This window comes from Pseudorca crassidens, chromosome 9 (assembly GCF_039906515.1).
Source record: "Pseudorca crassidens isolate mPseCra1 chromosome 9, mPseCra1.hap1, whole genome shotgun sequence".
NCBI lineage: Eukaryota > Metazoa > Chordata > Mammalia > Artiodactyla > Delphinidae > Pseudorca > Pseudorca crassidens.
Window position 1 is genome coordinate 80004650 of NC_090304.1, and position 20533 is coordinate 80025182.

The following is a 20533-nucleotide window of genomic DNA, read 5'->3' on the forward strand; positions in this document are numbered from 1 at the left end:
GTATCTTTTTTCTATTTTAGTAAGGTCTGGACATCTTTTTATCTCTTCTGCTTTCTTTGGGTTAATCCTTTTTCTAACTTCTTAAATTAGATACCAGTTCATTTGGTTTCAGGCTTTTCTTCTCTTTTAATATAACATTTAACACTATAGACCTCCCTCTAAGTACAATTTTAGCTTCAGCCACAGTTTTGTAAGTATTATTGATTTGATTATTCACTTGTAAATGAAGCCTTAACAAGAGTGGTTTCAGAGGAGTCGCAGGGATAAAAGTTTTGCTAGAATAGGTTTAAAAGAAAGAACGAGAAGAGAGAAACTGGAGAAAATAAGCATAGACAACTGCTTTCAAAGAGTCTGGTTCTAAAATGGAGCAGAGAAAAGAGCTCTAAAGTGGAATAGTGAAGGAGGGCAGAAGGTTTGCTTTTTAAAAAAATAGATACAAGAAATAACTTCTACTTTTAGGAAGATGAAGTAAATGTTCTCTTCCCTATCTCTCCTGCTAATTCAACTAAAAGCCCTAGACATTATATATAAAACAAACATAAGAAGACTCTGAAAGAAACTGAGAAACAATACAGTAGTATGTTCCCTGGGTTTTCTTTTTGCCTTGTCTATCGCAGACTTGGAGATGAAGGAGTCAGAAAAACGGAAATGCCAATGAGGGCAGACAAACAAACAAACAAAACAAACAAACAAAAAACCTGCTCTCCCACTAGTCAAAAGTAAGCAGCCTAACAAGACAGAAAACATTAGAAAGAAACACTCTTCTCCTGTCAAACACCAAAGAAAAAACTGGCTCAAACCCCAGTAACGCCAGCAAAGACTGAATGGGGACCTGAATGGTCTACCCTCACCAGAGTATAAGGAGTTTGCCCTCTCAAATTCTGCAGTGTCAGTAGTGGAAACCACATGGGGAACATGAACTTCCACTCCCACCAGTTAGTAAAAAGCAGCCAATCCTCCTCTGACCTGAGGTAGTGTCAGAGGAGGATTTATAAAGAGTCAGGGCTTTCACCATCACTGCAGGAACAAGGCCACCACCCTAGTAGTGTCAGTAGAGACTTTTTGGGGAACAAGAAAGTATCATTGGAGGCCTAGTGGGACCTAAAACTCTCATGTCTGCTAACAGTAATGAGGACTTCCCTCCTCGGATGTCAACAGATGCAGAGTGAGGAACTTTGATTTCTATAGGCTGGAAGTAATAAGGTAGTGGCCCTCACTTTTCCTGCTGAAGTGGTATGAGAGGAAGCTAGCTAAAACAGAAGGCTTAAATAAGATCCAGAGTTTCATAATGTAATACTCAAATCTTACAGGTTTCAATAGAGAAGAAAAAATAATTGCTTGCCACAGCAAAACCAAGATCTCAAATAGAAAGGAAAAAGACAATCAATAGATGCAAACACTGAAATGATAGAGATGTTTAGAATTACTTGACACAGATTTTAAAGCAGCTATTATAAAAATGCTTCAAAAAGCAATCATGAACAAATTAAAACAAATGAAAAGATAGACACTACCAGCAAAGAAATACAAAGTCTAAGGAAAGAAATATATAAAAGAACCAAATGGAACTTTTTGAATTATAAAATACAGAGCAGACTTAAACCCTAATATATCAATAATTAAATTAAATATAAGTAGCTTAAATATAACAATTATAAGAGAGAGATTGACAGAGTAGGTAAAAAAAAAAAAAAACCTAACTCTGCTATTTAGAAGAAACTGACTTCAAACATAATACAGGCAGATTGAAAGTAAAAGAATGGAAAAAGATATATTGTAGAAACAACCAAAAGAAAAGAGGGGTGGCTACACTAATATCTGCTAATATAGACTTTAGAGCAAAGAAATTAACAGAATAGAGAGGAACATTACATAATGACAAAAGGTCAATCCACCAAGACATAACAATCCTAAATGTATGCACCAGACAATGGAGCTGCAAAATATGAGACAAAAACTTATAGAACTGAAAGGGGAAATAAACAAATTCACAATTACAGTTACAGATTTCCACACCTCTCTCTCAGCAATTGAGAGAACAACTACACAGAACATCAGTAGACATATAGAAGAATTCAACAGCACCATCAATCAACAGGATCTAATTGACATTAATAGAACATTCTATTCAATGGCAACAAAATACTTATTCTTTTCAATCCTGAGCCATAAACAAACCTTGACAGATATAAAAGAATTGAAATCACACAGAATATGTCCTCTGACCACAATGAAACCCAACTAGAAATAACACTTAGAAACTAAACAGCCAACTCCTAAATAATCCATGGGTGAGAGCAAGTCTCAACGGAAACCAAAAAATATACTGAAGTGAATGAAAATGAAAAAACATGTCAAATTTTGTGAGACACAAAGCAGTGCTGACAGGGAAATTTACAGCACTAAATACAAACATCAGAAAAGAGAAAAAGTCTCAATCAATAATCTAAGCTCCTACCTTTGGAATCTTTTCTAGAGAAAAAAATCAATGAAACAAAGATGTGATTCTTTGGAAAAGATCAATAAAATTGACAAGTCTCTAGCAAGAATGACAAAGAAAAAAGAGAAGACAAAGATTACCAACATCAGGGATGAAACAAAGGATATCATTACAGACCTGCAGATATCAAAAGGATATAAATTTGACAACTTAAGATGAAATGGACCAATTCCTTAAAAAGAAAAAAAATACAACACTCAAAATTTTAACTATTTGAGTATGTAACTATTAAATTATTAATAAATTGAATTCAAAAGTTAAAAACATCTATAAAAGACATCTACAGGTTCAGGTGGTTTCACTGGAGAATTCCACCAATCTTTGAAGACCAATTCTACAGCCTCCTACAAAACATAAACTATAAGGAAAAACTTCCCAATTCATTTTATAAAGCCAGTATCACCTTAACAGCAAAACCAGAAAAAGACAGTATTTTAAAAAAATCATCACAAGAAAAAAAAAATTTATAGCTATGTATACTGATGGATGTTAACTAGACTTATTGTGGTGATCATTTTGCAATATATACAAATACTGAATCATTACGTTATACACCTGAAACTAATATAATGTTATATATGTCAATTGTACCTCAATAAATAAGAAAAAGAAAGAAAATAAAATTACAGGCCAATATCCCTCATGAAGCCATAATAAAATATTAGCAAGTAGAATTAAGAAGTATATAAAAATAATTATAAACCATGATCAAGTGGGATTTATTACAGGTATGCAAGATTGATTCAGTACTCAAAAATCAATGTAATCACATTCATAGGCTAAAAAAAGAAAAATTACATGATTATATGATTTAACGCAGAAAAAATATTTAAAATACATAATATCTATTCATGTTAAAACTCACAGAAAAACAGAAATAGAGGAGAACTCCCTCAACTTGATAAAGAGCACCTACAAACAACCTACCAGAAAAAGTACTTAATGGTGAAAAACTGACGTGTTTACCTCATCATGGGGAGCCAAAAACGGATGTCTGCACTCACCACACTTATTCAACACAGAAGTTCTAGCCAATGCAATATTTCAAGGAAAGGAAATAAAGGGCATACAGACCAGAAAAAAAAATAAAACTGTCCCTATTTCATGTCATAATGATATGACATGACTGTCTGTGGAAAACACAAGGAATACACACAAAAGAATCTTAGAATAAGTGAGTTCAGCAAGGTCACAGGACATACAAAAATCAATTATATTTCTATATATTAATAATGAGCATGTGGATGCTAAAATTAAACATACAATACTACTTACAGTGGTCAAAATAAAGATGAAATATTTAGGTTTAATTCTTACAAAACATGTACAGGACGTATGTTTGACACAAGACTGATGAAAGAAACCAAACACTTAAATAAATGGAGACATACCTATCTTCCACCAATTGAAAGAGTCAAAAAAGTAAAGATGTAATTATTCTGAAATTCACATTCAGTTTAACAAGAACCTCAGTAAGATTTTTTTGTAAATATAGAAGATTATTCTAAAATTTTTGGAAAAGCAAAGAAACTGTAGTAGCTTAAAAAAAATTTGAAAAAAGATGAAATCAGTCTACCTGACTTCAAGACTTAGTATGTAGCTAAAGTAATCCACACTGTGTGGTAGTGGAAGAAGATCAACAGAACAGAGAACCTAGAAAAAGACCACACAAATATGCCCAAATGATTTTTGACAGAAGTGTAAAGCAATTCAATAGGAGAAAGAGATTTTTCAACAAATGGTACTGGTGCAAGTGGACATCCACAGGTAAAGAAATAAACCAAAATCTAAGTCTCATACTTTTTAAAGAAATCAACTCAAAATGGATTACTGATTTAAAAGTAAAATGTAAAAATATAAACCTTCTAGAAAAAATGTAAGAAAAAATTCTCGGGATCTAGAGCTAGGCAAAGAATTCTTAAGACTTGACACCAAAAACACATAAAAAGGAAAAACTGATAAACTGGACATCATCAAAATTTAAAACTTTTGCTCTGCAGAATTCCTTTGAAGAGAATGAAAACACAAGCTACAGAGAGGGAGAAAATATTTGCAAACCACATATTCAATGAAGGAATTAAATCTAGAATATAGAGAAAACTCTCAAAACTTAACAGTAAAAAAAAAAATTTATCCACTATAGCTCTTAACCTCTTTCCTATTTTCCTCAGATATTGTAGGTCACTGATTCCTATTTTATTTACATCTATCTCCTTTGCAGCTCACCTATTGAGTTTTAAATCTTTTATATATTTCACTTCTAGAAATGTAATTATCTGAAATCTGATCATCTGAGACCATTCCTCTTTTTTCTTTTAAAACACATTAAATGTAGTTATTTTATACTGAGACTATAATTATTCAAAATACTAGCCTTAAAGTCTTATTTTAAAGTTTAAGATCAGTTTCACAACTTGTTTAGTGATTTCTGATTGTTAATGATCACTGAAATTTTTTCTGCAGAAATTGAGGCTTCTGTTTAAAATGCTTTCCTGTACAGAAGAATTGCTTCCATGAAACACATGGGAGTACTGATTACCTGGGACAATTCCAAAATACGTTTCTGGATTGTGCCTAAATCTGACGAAGAGCCGTGCCATGCGGCTTGTGGGTTCTCAGTTCCCCACCAGGGACTGAACCCGGGCCACAGCAGTGAAAGACCGGAATCCTAACCATTAGGCCACTGGGGAACTCCCCACAAAGAGCTTTTAATTAGGAATTCTCTCAACCAGAAGCCCTCTGCCTCCAACTGTATATGCAGAACCAAGCCCAAGCAATCAAGTCTCCATCTATTGGGTAGGTTTGGCCTCAATGACTAAATATAGGAGGTTTTGATCTGATTCTCGTTGCAATTTGTCTCCAGTTCCCAACATGCACAGATAAACGGCCAGATCCTAGGTGACTAAGAATAGGTAGGTATCCTCAGGGTAAATGCCAGCTCCGTAGATCCCTATGGAATCACCATCTCTTATAAATTCTGGCCTCTGATTATTTTCCTTAATTTACATTCAAGTCCAGGTGTGTTTTTTTAAAAGATGCTTTAATAATTTATCTGACATTTAACTGTTTAATATGGGAAATGGTTTGTTTGCACATTTAGGATGCCATAACTGCCAGAAACAAAAATCAAAATTTGGATAAGTTAATCATCTAATTTGTCTGGGGCCTAGTTCCTTGCATATGAATGAGTGCACAAAATGTTTCATGCAGAAACAAGAAAAATTTATTCTTATCATTTATTAGAAATTTATTACTTACTATTTCAATAAATGGCTTCTATTAGTACAAAAATTCTTCATTATATGAAAAAGTTTTAATGAAAGTTGAAAATGCAGTTAACTTCTACTAGAAGAATACACAAAAGAAACAAATTCTCAGATTATATGCTACTATTAAGCTGTCTGAAAATTAGGAAATGAAGTCTTCAATATCTCCAGTTATCAACTGAAAATGTTCAGAAGGTACTAGTACTAAAGTAGCTAGTTACATGTACTCCCTTCCCCATCATGATCTATTTTAGGTAGGGGCCTCATTTTCTGTAAATCTTTGTAGCTTCCTGAAGCAGTGCTTTTCACATTTTTTTTAGTGATGTGACTCACATTTTCACACAAAATCTCATGCAGAATCTTAACAGACTTGCGATTCAGGAAGGCAAACAAGTTAAAGGATACCTCCCTACTTTCAAAAGTTATCTCTCACTACCACCAGAGTTTGAAAATCATCCTTGTGGCATATTAACATGGGGCCTGGCATATAGAAGCACTCCAAAATTATTTGTTAAATAAAAGTATTATTTAACAAGATTATGTTAAATAATAAACCACAAAGTAGATGATATATTAATTTAATTACAAGAAGTTTCAAAATTCCTAGCTGGGGAAAGGTTAGTGGAAAACTGTAGTTCAAACAAAATTGTAAAGTGTATAAGTAGTGACTGACAAGTCTCTCAAGGAGATAAGAATCCAAGAGATTACAATCCTTCCCAAATATTTTACATTCCATAGGTACATAGAGTGACAATATTACTTAGGATATGATCTCAACAAGCTTAAGACAGAGATAAAGAATGAAGTTTCAAGTCAAATAGAGACCAGTTAAAATTCCAATTTCTCCACTTTCCAGTCATGTGGCTTTAGGCAAGTTACTTAACCTTTACCGATCTGTTTCCCATTTTAAAACCACAAAAACAGTAAGAGACAACCGTAAGATTAAATGAGAATCAGGTAGTAAATGCGTAGCACAGTTCTTAGCTTGACAGGCTCCTTTTGAGGCAAATGGCTGAAAAATCATCTTCACATTGGTGGCTCGCTCCAAACTATTTCTTATCATTATAATCGCTTATCTACATCTTTCAGTTGAGAAATAATTTAATAGAACTGACAATTAATGTTTTCTTCTTGGAGAAGAGTGAAAAAAATAAGAGCACGAACTTCCGTATCTATTACCAACATCATAAAGACCGTGACCAGACCCAGCAAAACCAGTAATCATGCCCAAGCAGTTAAACACGATTCTTATAGTTAATCTAGCCCCAAAATAGACTCACAAGAGTTAATAATGTTGACACCTCCTAACTTGGCAAGTTTAGAAAGACTATTTCCCCTGAACTAAAAAGAAATGCATACTTAACTAGTGTAGCATGGAAAGTAAGAATAGCACTTTTTAAAATAACAATCAAATAAAACCACACAGATTTTAGGGAACACTGGCACAATATAACAGCAATCTCCAAGGTCACTGCTGTTAGAATCAGTGAAATGGGTTTAAATTTCAACATAAAGGCTTAGGAATTAATTTCTTGAGTATTGTTAAACATCTGATTAACAAGAGAGGCTTCTGAATTTCTGCTTCACTTAAGACCTTTAAAATGAGAAAAAATTTTCATTTATATATTAGATCTAAGTGAGGTTATCTTCCTTAATCATTAAGTCAGTAAGAATGCCATGACACACTGATGTATAACAGGAAGAATTTTATTCACCAAGTTATGGATTTAGAACTTTCTCTGACGAGATTGGGCGCATTGAGAGTGGTATGGCCATAGACTAGAACTTTCTCTGAATCAGGTGTATCAATCCGAACCATACAATTAATCCATCTCTGGGGGGTATTTGGAAATGTGGAGCGGGGGCATTTTGAAATTGTTTTGATGACTCTGGGGGAGAGCAAAGGGGAAGAATGCCAATGGCAATTAGTACTTGGGCCCAAAATGCTAAGTGAATGATAGTCATACATCACAGACACCACAGCATCCAATCTATTCAACTCTTCCACTCCCACCAAAAAAATTGTATAAATGTTCCCCATTCCTCTCTCCTAAAGAAAGTGAAGCCAGTTAAGCCTATAATCTTCAAAGTACAATGCTCAATATGGAGATCAGAAGGTGTACAACTTGTAGTCTACTGGCAGACAGCTTAGTTACTACCATTCTTGTCAGATGCTATCCTTTTGGCTCTTTTTTTCATTATCATAATCAAGTATACTCTTGTCAAAGATATATGCCCACAATTTTCTCTAACAGCATGGTAGATGCTCCAACAACAAACTTTCAGCTAGTAGATATGAGAAAAGTTATCCGCTCCAGTAAGGTATGCCAGAATAAAATTTTCAAGTATCCTTGGAATCTTGCCTCTACAGATGTGCATCTTAATGGGGATAAGGTCCACAGATTTTCTAAGGTTCTCAAAAGAGTCTATGACCTAAAAAAAAAAAAAACCTCCTCTATTGAAAACTATCCCCAAAATCTTTGATGATTCCTATGCTCAAAAATCTCTGATGGCTTCCCAAGCTAAAACATATGGTTTGAACTCTCTCAACATATTAGTCAAAGCCCTGCATAATGTAGCCATTATCCCAACTATCTGGAGTTTAAAACTACTCTGTCAATTTTCTTTATGTACCTTTTGATTCTAGCAAACTAGACATATGTTTTCTTTTCTCAAGGTTCTGCTCACAATTTCTTCTTGAAACAACATTTTCCTATACCCTCAACCATCAAAATCCTAATCATTCTTCAAGGTCCAGTTCAAATGCCACACCTACAGTAAAGACTTTCCCGTCTACTCAGCTGGAATTAACCTCTTTAGCAGCTGTGCTTTCATAGTATTTGGTACTTTTACTCTAGTACTTGTCCCATCCCACCTGGATTTATGGTTACAGTATGCCTATGGTTACAGTATGGCTGCAGTAATGCCTTTCCCGCCCTAATGAAATGTAACTAAGGGACAGAGTTGTGTCCCATGCCTCATTGTGATCATCAGTAAGCGGCACAGTACTTTAGATAAAATAGGTGTTTAAATATCTCCTAAATTAAATCTGACTTGAAGGGAAATTTGATTATTATTAAACAATGATGAAAATGAAATAGAGCAAAGTATCTGGAAAGGATACGGCAATTACATCCCTGCAACTTAAAAAAATGGCCATTCTAGTCCAATTATATACAAATTCATACCCATAAATTCTTTCACACAAAAGAGAAGGACAATTCAGTTGTGGAAAGTTTGTATGAATAACAGCTTTAAAATAAATAAATGTAAAAAAAAAAGTATTCTGAAAACTGTTAAGCATTATACAGTTACATATTATAATTAACCATGATTATGACAGTCCCCTATTCTTGACCATAATATACATTTTAACTACCAGACTGTTTCTATTCTTTAGCAGAGCTCTACTTAAAGTTTTCTACGTGTTAAAATTCATTAATTTGAAATAATTGATAACTACATTAAGATGATTTAGGAACCATCAAATAACTATGTCCAGATTAAATTAAATCCTAAAAATATGAAAAATCTATAAAAGGAATCAAGTCTGTGAAATTTTACATTTTATAATGATTATATAAAACCAAGTATACTAGACAACTATACATTTTTAAAAGAACAAGTTTTATAGATTCTTTTGTCTCTATTGGTTTACATTTTAAACTATTTTATTCCTAGCAAGTTCTTTACAAGAAGATTCAGGGAGTAATAAGATTAAGCCAATTAAGAGAAGATACTCTGTACTTCAACAAAGCAATCTAGATCATTGGGGGTAAAAAAAAAAAATAACATTTTCCCAGTCAAGAGTGCTTGCCTAATTTTAGTAGCTTTAAAGATCTACACTATAGAGTTCTAAGCAGATGGGCAGGGGATAATAAATGAATGAAACAGAAACCTCTGGGTCAATTTTAAGTCCTAAATATTGCTTTTATTTTGTAAAGCCTGTGAACTTCCTATTGGAAAGATACGCTAATAAACAACATGTTCATGGGTTCATCAATTTCCCTAGCATATACCCAAGGCTATATGCTAATTATTCACAAGTAAATACTAGAAACACTTTGTGTTTACATATTTCTGTTATACAGAGGCTCTTTATATTATATCAAGTAATTCAAAAACATAAATAATTAGAAACTTTTGGTTTAAAAATACACAAACAATTGTTAGCTGAGATATTTTAAAAAGCAATAGACAAAAAAAGCAGTAGGAATAGTACATAAAGCAGTTGTAATGCCAAATAAAATGTCTTACAATTGACAAGCCATGCAACAACTGATATAAATTTTAATAAAACAGACTGAGCTACATGAAATTAGTTTATATTCTTTGCATAATCTTATATATTTTGTCTTTCTCTATAAAGCTAATTGAATGGTGAGAAACAGCCCAAAGAATTTCAGAATCAACATTTTAATTTGACATGTTATGACACCTAGATGAATGGCAGTCTTGGTTATAAATACTATGATTTTAAAAGTTAATAATGGCCGTCTATTTTATAAAGAATGTAACAAAGGAATATACATAAAGGGATGATGCAATAGGAAGTACAGTATGGTAGACTGGTATTCAGGAAATTTAAATTCTATGTCCTAGCTCTGCCACTAAGAACTATGTAAACTCTGGCAAAAATTTTCTTCACCTCTCTGAGTCTCAGACTCCTCATCTCACTTATAAGTAATAAAAGTGAGAGGGTTGATTTTATGTTCTATTCTAGGAACTATGATTTGGTTCATATGAGCAAAGATTTTTACATTAAACAAATATATATACATATACATATGTGTATGTGTATACATACACACACATATATTTATATATATACACAAACACACACACACACAAAATATCTAAATGTTAATACTGGTTAAAAAGGAGAATTACAAAACATTAGACACTGAAAATCCAAATATAAATATTTAAGTTTCATATGAACAAATACACTTAAAAAAAATAACCAAGTATTTTGAAATTTAAGGATAGGCAAACAAGGAGTAAAGAATAGTTAAGTGTGTTAATAAAAGCATAATCACAACAGGAAATCACATGGCTAATTAACCTCCAGTTTGGGGCTCAAAAATATTATAAATTTATGCTTGCTCTAACTATTTTAGAATGTTGACTATTAATAACTTCCTGCATGAACATCAGGAACATGACATAAAATTAATACACAATTACTAACTGACTCTGAAACTAAGCACACTTTACTCTGAAAAGCCAAAATCAAATTATTTTTATAAAGAAGCAATTTTATAACTTATAAAAGCGTCCCAAGGCAGCATCCTAAACTGAAAGTATACAACTATAAAATGGCTAACGGTTGCACAGGAGCCAAACAATATTTCTACTTTTGTATTCATGAGATTCATTTGGCAAAAAAGAAGTAATAAAAGTATCATGTAACTCTCTTCAAATTTCTTTTTTTTAAATTTTTTTGCATTGAAGTAGAGTTGATTTACAATGTTGTGCCAATCTCTGCTGTACAGCAAAGTGACTCAGTTATACACATACAGACATTCTTTTTTTTATATATCAAATTTCTTTTTTAAGTCAAGTGTAAAACTGAAGAGAGAGGAGGCCCCAGAGCTTAGGACTGCCCAAGAACAAACTCCTCATGTAGTAGAATTCTACATTCTGAGAAGGAAATCCCTTATCACTCAAACATCCCGTGAGTAAATAACTTTGATCATGAATCTCTAATTCACCCATCAAGAGAGTCAATGAGTTTTAATAGAACTGTTCTTAGGTTCTTTCTTAGGGAATATGAAAACTGGAGTAACAGTTCATTTTGCCAAAGACCATAATATAAATTTTGTCAATCCTAAACTGATTGTTCTAGATCAAACCAATTTGATTAATTTAAGGTGAAACCTTACTCCCAAAAAACTACGAAGCACAAAATATCAATTAAGATCTTCAAATAGGCCATCAAATTTGTTTTTTAAAAAAATTTCTTACTGTAATGAAGTCATCCCCTTTAACCATTCTTCCTTGGTAAAAAATCCCATGCTTTCAGCCTCCAATTTCCACGCTAAAACTAACATAATAATCTGGAAAGAACAGAACATAAAGGATAGGGGAAAAGTCAGCATAGAGATAATCATGTCTATATTTATCATGGAGAGCATTTTTATACAACTATTTCCATCCTTTAACTATTAAAGAGTACAATCTCTGGAATTATTAACTGTAAAGAAATTTAGATGGGCCAATTTCTTAAAAGCAAAAAGTTCTAACAATTTCTGAAGGTAGAATCTCTCTTACTCTATTACAAATGACATTTGTATCAAGAAAGAGAACACGTGCCCAATTTAAATACATTTAAAAAAACCTAAATGAAAATCTACAATATTCATGAAGAAACAAAATCTTCTGATAAGATTAAAGTGTTCCAATTTTTAGAAATTTATGAATATGCTATACCCCACTTGTATTCCATTTTACTTAGAAATAAAACATACATTTTCAGGTTCAACACCAATGTCTTCACAAAATTTTTCCATTCCTTCTGGCCCTACAACTTCATCAGGACCTTCAAAGACAAAAATAATTTATATATTTTATTGTTATAATTTAATATCAACATAAAACATAAGTCACTGTGTTAAAGGCATCTATGAATACACCATAACATTTTTTGTGAATAACTGAATTTGAATTTTGGCATACCTTTGATAAAGTATAAATACTTGTCACCAGATTAAAAATTTTTAAATTTTGAAATACTCTTTGAAAACCACATTATAAAATATAATTAAGAAAACAGAAAACAAAGCAACGTTAGTATCAATCGCTAGCTTGTACAATAACTTGAACCTATCCATTAAAAATACGTTTACTGAGAACCTCCTCTGAAGAAAATTTTTCACAATGCATTAACAAAGAAGCACAAGAAGGTTTGAGCTTCTTATTCTACTAGACTGTGCCAGTACCAACCCACAATTCAAGACAGTAAACAAAGGAGAGTATCTGTTTCTTACTAAAACAGAAGGTCATTCATTAACCTTCTGAAATATACCCAAATAAAATTTACTAGTTTTAAGATACATTATGAAAATAATGATGTAAGGAAATTACAACATTCAGATTCCAGAATGAGATATTTTCCTTGGTCCTAAAACAGACAGTAAAGCATAAGCATTATGTCATTTTAATGTAGAAATAAATGCTTAATCCCTCAATTAGCTATGTCTATTATTAGTCCAAAAATTAAGGACATTTTCCTTATATTTTTCTCCTTAGTAACAGTAAATATAAGTCAGTACACCAATTCTCATATTTTTTACGTTATCAGATTCCCATATAGTAATTACATCATTGCTAGGTCTCTTTTTTGACTTGATAAAACAAATTTGTGACAACATGAATGGACCTTGAGGGCATTTTGCTAAGTGAAACAAGTCAGACAGAGAAAGGCAAACACCATATGAGCTCACTTGTATAAGCAATCTACCAACCCCCTTCCTCTCCCCCAAACTCAAATACAGAGAACAGACTGGTGGTTGCCAGAGGCAGGGGTGGGCAAAATGGGTGAAGGTGGTCAAAAGGTACAAACTTCCAAACTTAGTAAGTCCTGGGGATGTAACATAGAGCAGAATGACTATAGTTAATAATACGGTTTTGCGTATTTGAAAGTAGCTAAGAGAGTGAATCATAAAACTCTCATCACAAGAAAACAAAATTTGTGACTATGTGTAGTGACAGGTGGTGATCATTTTGCGATATATACATATATCATTATGTTGTACACCTGAAATATAATGAGGAAGGTAAAACAAATTTTAAAATATAAAATATGATAGAAATATTTACCACACCTGGTTTTTGAAAGAAAATACAGTCTTCAAATATTATTTTTAAAGTAGCTAAGAGAAACTTGTTTTCCTTTCTTAAGGACTGAAAATACTCCAGATTTGTAAGTCATAGACTAGACCAAGGCTGCTCAGGTGGCATTTTATATCACCACCATTAGTTCACAAGCACAACATGTAGCCAATGTCCTATGGTTTTTCTTCATAGAAGAATGTGACCATCCAATATGTGACCAGTTAAACTCTTACTATCTCAGATAAGGTCCAAGCTGCTAAGATGATGTTCACAACATGGTCTGAAACCAAAACCTTTTCAAAAATTTTCTAGTTTAAATAAGCATTGCACTTAGTTATGCAGTGAGGTGTTAAAAGGTGAAGGGGTGGTAATTGCAGGAAACTTTCACTTCCTAATATATATTTGGAGGGGTTTTTTATGAGAATGTGTTAATTATGTAATTTTAAAAGCACACATATACAATTAAGGTGTTAAAAAATACTGAATATGAATCCTTATATGTGGTTTGGATGAAAGTAAAAATCAGATAAAAAATTTAATGGAAGAAAAGTTTTTTTCTTAAGGCATGATGGAAATATATTCTACACTTTTCTAATGCAACAAGAAAGCAGACTTGCCCTCAAAGCTGCCATCATTAGTAGTTAGAAGAGAAAGTCATGTCAAGAAATATCAGTTACTGTCATAAAATATAGCCTCCCTAGAAAATGGGAGATTAGTGATTAAAATTTGATAAGAATCAAGTTAAATTATGTTATATGGAGATATATAAGATAGATATAAGACCCTTCTGTAAATGACAAGTGACTTTCACAAAGCAATGCAAATAATGATAGCAAAAATCTAAATCTAAAACAAGGTCTATACTAATGTTCTTTTCCCCAGATTGCATAACATCAATTATACTTCTTGAAACAAACTCTTCAATAAAACTACTCCCAGGGTAAAACCTCTGGAGTGGAATTTAACTGACTTTTTCAGGCACAAAATAGGCTTCCACTCAACTTAAGAATCTATGAAAATGATTTAGTTCACTCTACCAGCTGGTTACTTATTAGGATCATGCATTCTATCCCACCTTTTTTCTGATTCTTTATAAGACCTTAAAAGTGCCTTTTCACCTTCTATGCTTTTGTTCAGTAACAGGCCCAATGTATTACTGAATCCTTGCTGATGTAAATAGCACTCAAGATGAGAAGTGTTATGAAAGGGCAAAATCATCAGGCTTATCACACATGACCTATAATATATAAATAAGATTTGTGGTAAAACATTTTTAAAACTTAAAAAAAAAATCAATTTTCTGATGTTTTAATAACCATAAGGAAATGTTCCCAGGTATACCTGCAGGGTCTAAAACAATGCCGCCCATAGCAGATGCTCAGGAGAAAAAAAAAAAAAAATCTGCTCAATGAAATGACACAGTACCTTCAACATAAACTACCTAGGAACTATACTGTTAATTTTGGAACAGTATTGTGAAAATATACAACCAGTAAATCTGATGCTGCAATACTATTACTCTTTTAATAATAGCTGACACTTATTGGGTTCTGACTATATTTAACCAGGTACAGCGATAAGTGCTTTCTTAACATGTATTATCTCAGTAGGCACAATTATTGTCTCCATTTTAAAAAGGGACATCCCAGTTACTGTTTATTTGGCAAACAACTGGCACCTCCTTATCAATTAGGTCTCTGACCAAAGTAATCTCTAGAGAGACCTTCCCTATTCACCTTATTTGAAAGTCCATCCCAACTTTCTACTTTCTATCCCTGAATCATACCATATTTATTACTTTTATAATCCCCCACAATCTGTAATTATCTTACCTACTTAACTTATTTACTGTCTGTCTTCCCTGCTGGAAGGCAAGTCCCTCAAGGGCAGGGATCTTGTCTAATTTGTTTACCACTATATTCCCAGCACTTAGCACAGTGCCTGACCTACAAGTGCTCAATAAATATGCATCATTCAGTGAAGGACAGAAGATAAGTTAACCTAAAGTACACTTACTAATATTTTCTTTGTAAAAGAAAAACTAGCTGCCATGTACATATTTTAAAATAAGACAGTAGTAGTTAAAGCATAGGCTCTATGGTCAGAATGACCTGAGTTTGAATCCAGATTCTTGTCACTGTATGATCTTGGGCAAATCACTTAATCTAAGCCTCAGTTTTCTCGTCTAGAAAATAAGGATAACACCACCTACTTAACAGAATGGTCATAGGAGAATTATATAATTAGCACAATTTCTGTAATAAAGATAGCAATTATTTTGCTGGCCATTAAAAAATGCTTGTATAGGAAATAAATGTTTAAATCAAATATTATGCTACCCAGGAAAGTCCCTACGAGAAGTAAAACAAGCAAGCATGAAAGAAAAAAAAAATTGACTAATTTTATGGTATCTAGTACCCTTTATAGGCAAAATAAGATAACTGACCTTTTGATTCTGTATCATTATCATACCTACTGGTAAAACTGGCATTTTGAATACTGGGTCAACATTTTAAATGGAGGTCAAAAGAAAATGAATTCCCTCTATTTAATTTGGGTTAGTGGTTGTCTTGGGATGCCAGTAATAGCAGTTTTTCTGGTCTAGAAAGAATCTGTTCTGTTACTAAACAATTTTTAAATTATACTTTTGGGATCACTCAGTGGATCCCAACAGTGAAGTTACTGTCCTCCAAAATGGTCTTATTTTCCATACAGTTAGCCTAAACCTTAACCTTAAGTTCGAAGTACTCTTGAGACCTTAACTTGATTAGCAATAAATACAAGACAATGACTGCATATACACTTTTATTCTAAACAAACACTCTGAGAACGATAGTGATAAAAGGGGAAAAACAAAACAAAACAAAAAACCCAACCAGGGAGGCAGGTAAAAGAAATGAAACAAAGGGGAGGAAAGAAAAAAAAACAACAAAAAAAAACTTTAAAATCAATAATTCCAAAAGAACTAAATCATTCTAAGGGGAAAAAAATTTCTTTTCATATATGCTTTTGAAGAAGTTAATAATAAATGGAAAACAAGTGTTCTTTTTCATATATTTGCTTAACTCGTTGGCCTCATCCCAGGCTTTGACTTTTACCTCTGAACTACAGTTTCACCCTAGTCCTAGAGTTTTTCATTCACCACTTACAGGATTTACTGTAGTTTAAATTAGTTTCCTGAAGAAGCTTTCCCTGAAACTTCCAAGGCTGGATCATACATTTCTCCTATGAACTCTCACAGTGCATCTTCCTAATATAGCATATAGTACACTGTACTAATATCAGTCTGTTTATTACTGCATCTCCAGTAGAAATGAATGGCTAAATAAATAGCAATTATATTAAAGGGTAAATCTGTCATGTAATGATATACCTGAGTTTTAAATCTTTTACTATGTCTCCCAAGAGTTTCAGAAAATGTCAGTTTATGGTTCAGAAAAATTTCAAAAGAAAACTGAAAAGAAAAACAAATATAAAATGTTTTATTACATACTTTGTGTTTTCCAGAATACCAACTCTACTGTAGCCAATGGATGTAAACCAATAAGTGAATCTGTTTACAAATTTTACTAACAGTAAATGAGTTTCACTCCTCCCATTAAACATATACTGAATTATATATTTAAAGAAATATCAGCCTTAAAGGGCAACAAATTCTTAGCCTAACCATAATCCTCTGTCTTGACCCTGATCTCAGCACAAAGGACTAACACATAGCAGGCCTGCAATAAATAATTTGTTAAATGAATAAACCAAAAGAACGTTTTAAAGCATGTGACTGTTATCTTCTTATATTAATTTCATTACCTGCATACTCATAAAACCAAGCCAGGCACTTCTTGCTTGAAAAATGTTCCTCTCCACTTATTAGTCTAGCAGGGGGTTGGGATCTGCAATAGCTTAGAAAACACACAAATGCCTAAGAATTTTAACAAGTCTCAACTTTTAGTGAAAAGCTAAGTTCAATATGAACTACTTCAATTCAAACCAAAGTATTTTTTTTTTACAGTTGGTGTTATAGGGAAAAATTGGAATTGTTAAATACTTGCAATTTGAAACAGTAATCTATATATAAAAATTTCTGTCTAACAAAACCCAAATGCTACTTTGCTCACTATCAAATTCCAAAAATATCACTAAAATTATTTCCCCCAGATTTCAAAAGACCACACAGAAGTTCAACCTGATGGTCTCAATCCAGGACTGGTAGTTGGGTATAAATCTTTACAGTGATTTTTCTGCTGATTTGTATGGAAATTACATATGTGTATAATTTGAAAACAAATCTTACAAAGTATATTTTGATACTCAGTGAATCAATATTTCAGAATAATATTATATATTAAGAGTTGTTTATTTATCATCTACCAAGCTTAAATCAATATTTTAAAGACAAAAGATAATATAGGAGTTAAGGCTATAATTAGATTCCACAGATTAAAAAGAAAAAAAAAAAACCCTAACAGATAATACCAGTTCAAATAATTGGGCCAAAGCCTTGAGGATTTAATGAACAGAGAACCTTTTCTCAAGGTTCCACACTACCACAATGACTTAGGAATGCTATAACTTATGCAACTGAATAATGTAATATAAAATAAGGGTGCCATATTTAAAATTTTAAGTTGATAGAGCAAAGTATCACCTGAGTTCTAATAATACTGACTGCTCAGCAGTTTTAATGTGCTTAATTTAAATAATTTTGATACATTATACAATTAAGATTACTACAAGTTAATGTGACAAAAAACTAATTTGCATGTTTCAAAAAAATATGAGCTAATGGAGTAACTATGTCAAATTCTAGTATGAGTTATCAAGAGGTATAAGAAAACAGCAGTATCTTTCACAGTAATAGTCCAAGAAATACCCTTGGGCTCTTTTGCCAAACACAGCAATGAGGAAAAAAATTCAACCAATTACAAAAAGGATAATGCAGACTAAAGAAGTCACCTACCTCACATTTTAAGCAGACCTCTCTTTAAGGATAGTTCTATCATTATCTCTTCTTTATAATGCTGGCTACTTTAAATGGTGGCATCTGAAGTTGTTACATTAAGTGCCAACCACTAATACAGTCAAGACACCCGAAAAGGGAATTTTAAAAACTCACTTCTCACACCTAAATTGCAATGATTTTTTGCAGCATACAACGTTGCTGTAATGCCTTAATGACACGCTACAAGGGGATCAAAGAGCTATACAACTACAGCTCTGCCTTTTCTTTTTCTCCAAGAGGATACAGAGTACAATAGCTCTCAAATTATTAATATTTATATTGAGAGCTAACAGCATCCTGATGGCTGAAAAACAAAACGCACGCAGGGCCTTTCCAACTCCGCACATAAGGACTTGGCTCAGGTGGAGGCGCTATATACTTCCAGAAAATGGGGCTCCTACTGGGATGGTCCGGGTTAGATCACTCCAAATACTAAATCTGGAGGGCAATTACAGCATAAGGAGCTTTTTTTCTACCATTCCCATGGCAGTTGTCAGATCAAAATTCCTCGTGCTCTATTCCTTTCTTCACACTCTACAAAGAAATTCTAGAAGTGACCCTTGCACGGATCTGTACTCACTTCTAGGTCTGGAAGGAAGGAGGGGGAAGGGATTAAGGGAGTAGGGGGTAACGGGAAAGAGGGCAATTTGCGTACGCATTCCTGTTTCTCCACCCTCCCTGGCACGTAGGCTCAACGTGAGGCGACTCTCCGAGTCCCTTCGCTGGCGCCAGAGCACACAAACCGAACATGAGGTGGAGCCGAGCGCACACTCGCGCGGTTCCGCGCCTCCCACCTAGGTTTATCAGAGGGGGTTCACCTCTCCCCAGCCCGAGCCCCGGAGACCCGGCCCGCCTCCTTCTTCTCTAGCCCTGCAGCAGAGGAGGTAAGACTGAAGGGTAGGGGAAGGTGGTACCTGGAGATTTTACACTTTTTGAGGCCTCCGTCTTCCGCTACTGCCGCTGCCACCCCAGGAGATTTTCTCTTCTTCTTCACCGGCATCTTCCGCCCTCCCCGGCAGGGCGGGCAGGGGAGCCGGGGAAGGGGCTTGCTGTCAGCTGAAGACTCCTCAGTGCTGGCACCCGGTTCCCAGAGACAGCAGCAAGCAAAGGAGCAGAGTCGCCAGCCCGCCCCAGAGCAGCCCAGCCGGGCCGCTGCCCGCTCCCAGGTCCCTCCTCGTCCTTCTCTGCTCGAGGCAGCGGATACTCCTCGCCGGCAGGCACTGCGGCTCGATCACACTGGGAAGAGAACGCGGACAGCGTAGCACCTCCACCAGTAACACACTCGGAAAGCAAGAGGCTCACTCCGACCCGGACGCGAATCGCCCAGGGCCGGAAGTGACGCAAGCGCAGAGACGGACGCTGGGAGGGGCGTGGCTTTGGAGGGTCCCCGCTACCTTCCGCCCAGCTGGGTTAGACTGTGTGGACTCCGCGGTTGGGGAAATTGGAATACCTTGCTCGTTTGACTACCTTAGGTTGTCCAGTCTATCCAGACCTTTCTCACGAAGCTTCCACCCTGTCCTAACACTGAAAGTCACCCCCAAAAAAGGTCTTATGAAACCACTAATACTCTGCAGTTGGCGTTAAAAATAACCTGGTAAAGTAAGCCAGGTTTCACTTCTGATCTCTTCCGTGCGGTAACCTAACGTTGTTTCCCACCCCTTAAATACATGTTTCTTTATGGGCCATCGATCAGCCTCCCACTTACCCATCCCCACTTCTCCGTCGTCCCTGACCTCTGCTTATTACTTTTTCTCTTATTAAAACTTAGCTCCACCATTTCTGTTTCACAGAGCTCACCTTTCAGAGACAGTAGGTGATCGCTGACCTAGTAAAGAGGAATTTGAAGGACAATTCTAAGGGATTATGCAGTTCCCTGTTACTTAGCATCAAAAGAATGTTGTTCTAGAATTCTGTAATCCTCCAACCCAATTA

The 20533-nt window shown here is 34.3% G+C and overlaps 1 protein-coding gene across 4 annotated transcripts in view; it reads right to left on the reverse strand.

Annotated features, from left to right (window-relative positions):
• Positions 1 to 20533, reverse strand: part of DCUN1D5 (defective in cullin neddylation 1 domain containing 5) — a 51636-nt gene that overhangs the window by 5963 nt on the left and 25140 nt on the right. For 2 of the 4 annotated variants that reach the window (XM_067750856.1, XM_067750857.1), the window contains exons 3-6: positions 19516 to 19837; positions 17410 to 17501; positions 12237 to 12307; positions 11734 to 11825 (exon numbers count right to left, since the gene is read on the reverse strand). In XM_067750856.1, coding sequence (XP_067606957.1) covers positions 11734 to 11825; positions 12237 to 12307; positions 17410 to 17501; positions 19516 to 19601 — 341 coding nt within the window. In that variant the 5' untranslated portion in view covers positions 19602 to 19837. Of the gene's footprint in view, positions 1 to 11733; positions 11826 to 12236; positions 12308 to 17409; positions 17502 to 19515; positions 19944 to 20533 lie in introns of those variants that run through there. The other 2 variants (XM_067750858.1, XM_067750860.1) reach the window with 2 other exon arrangements.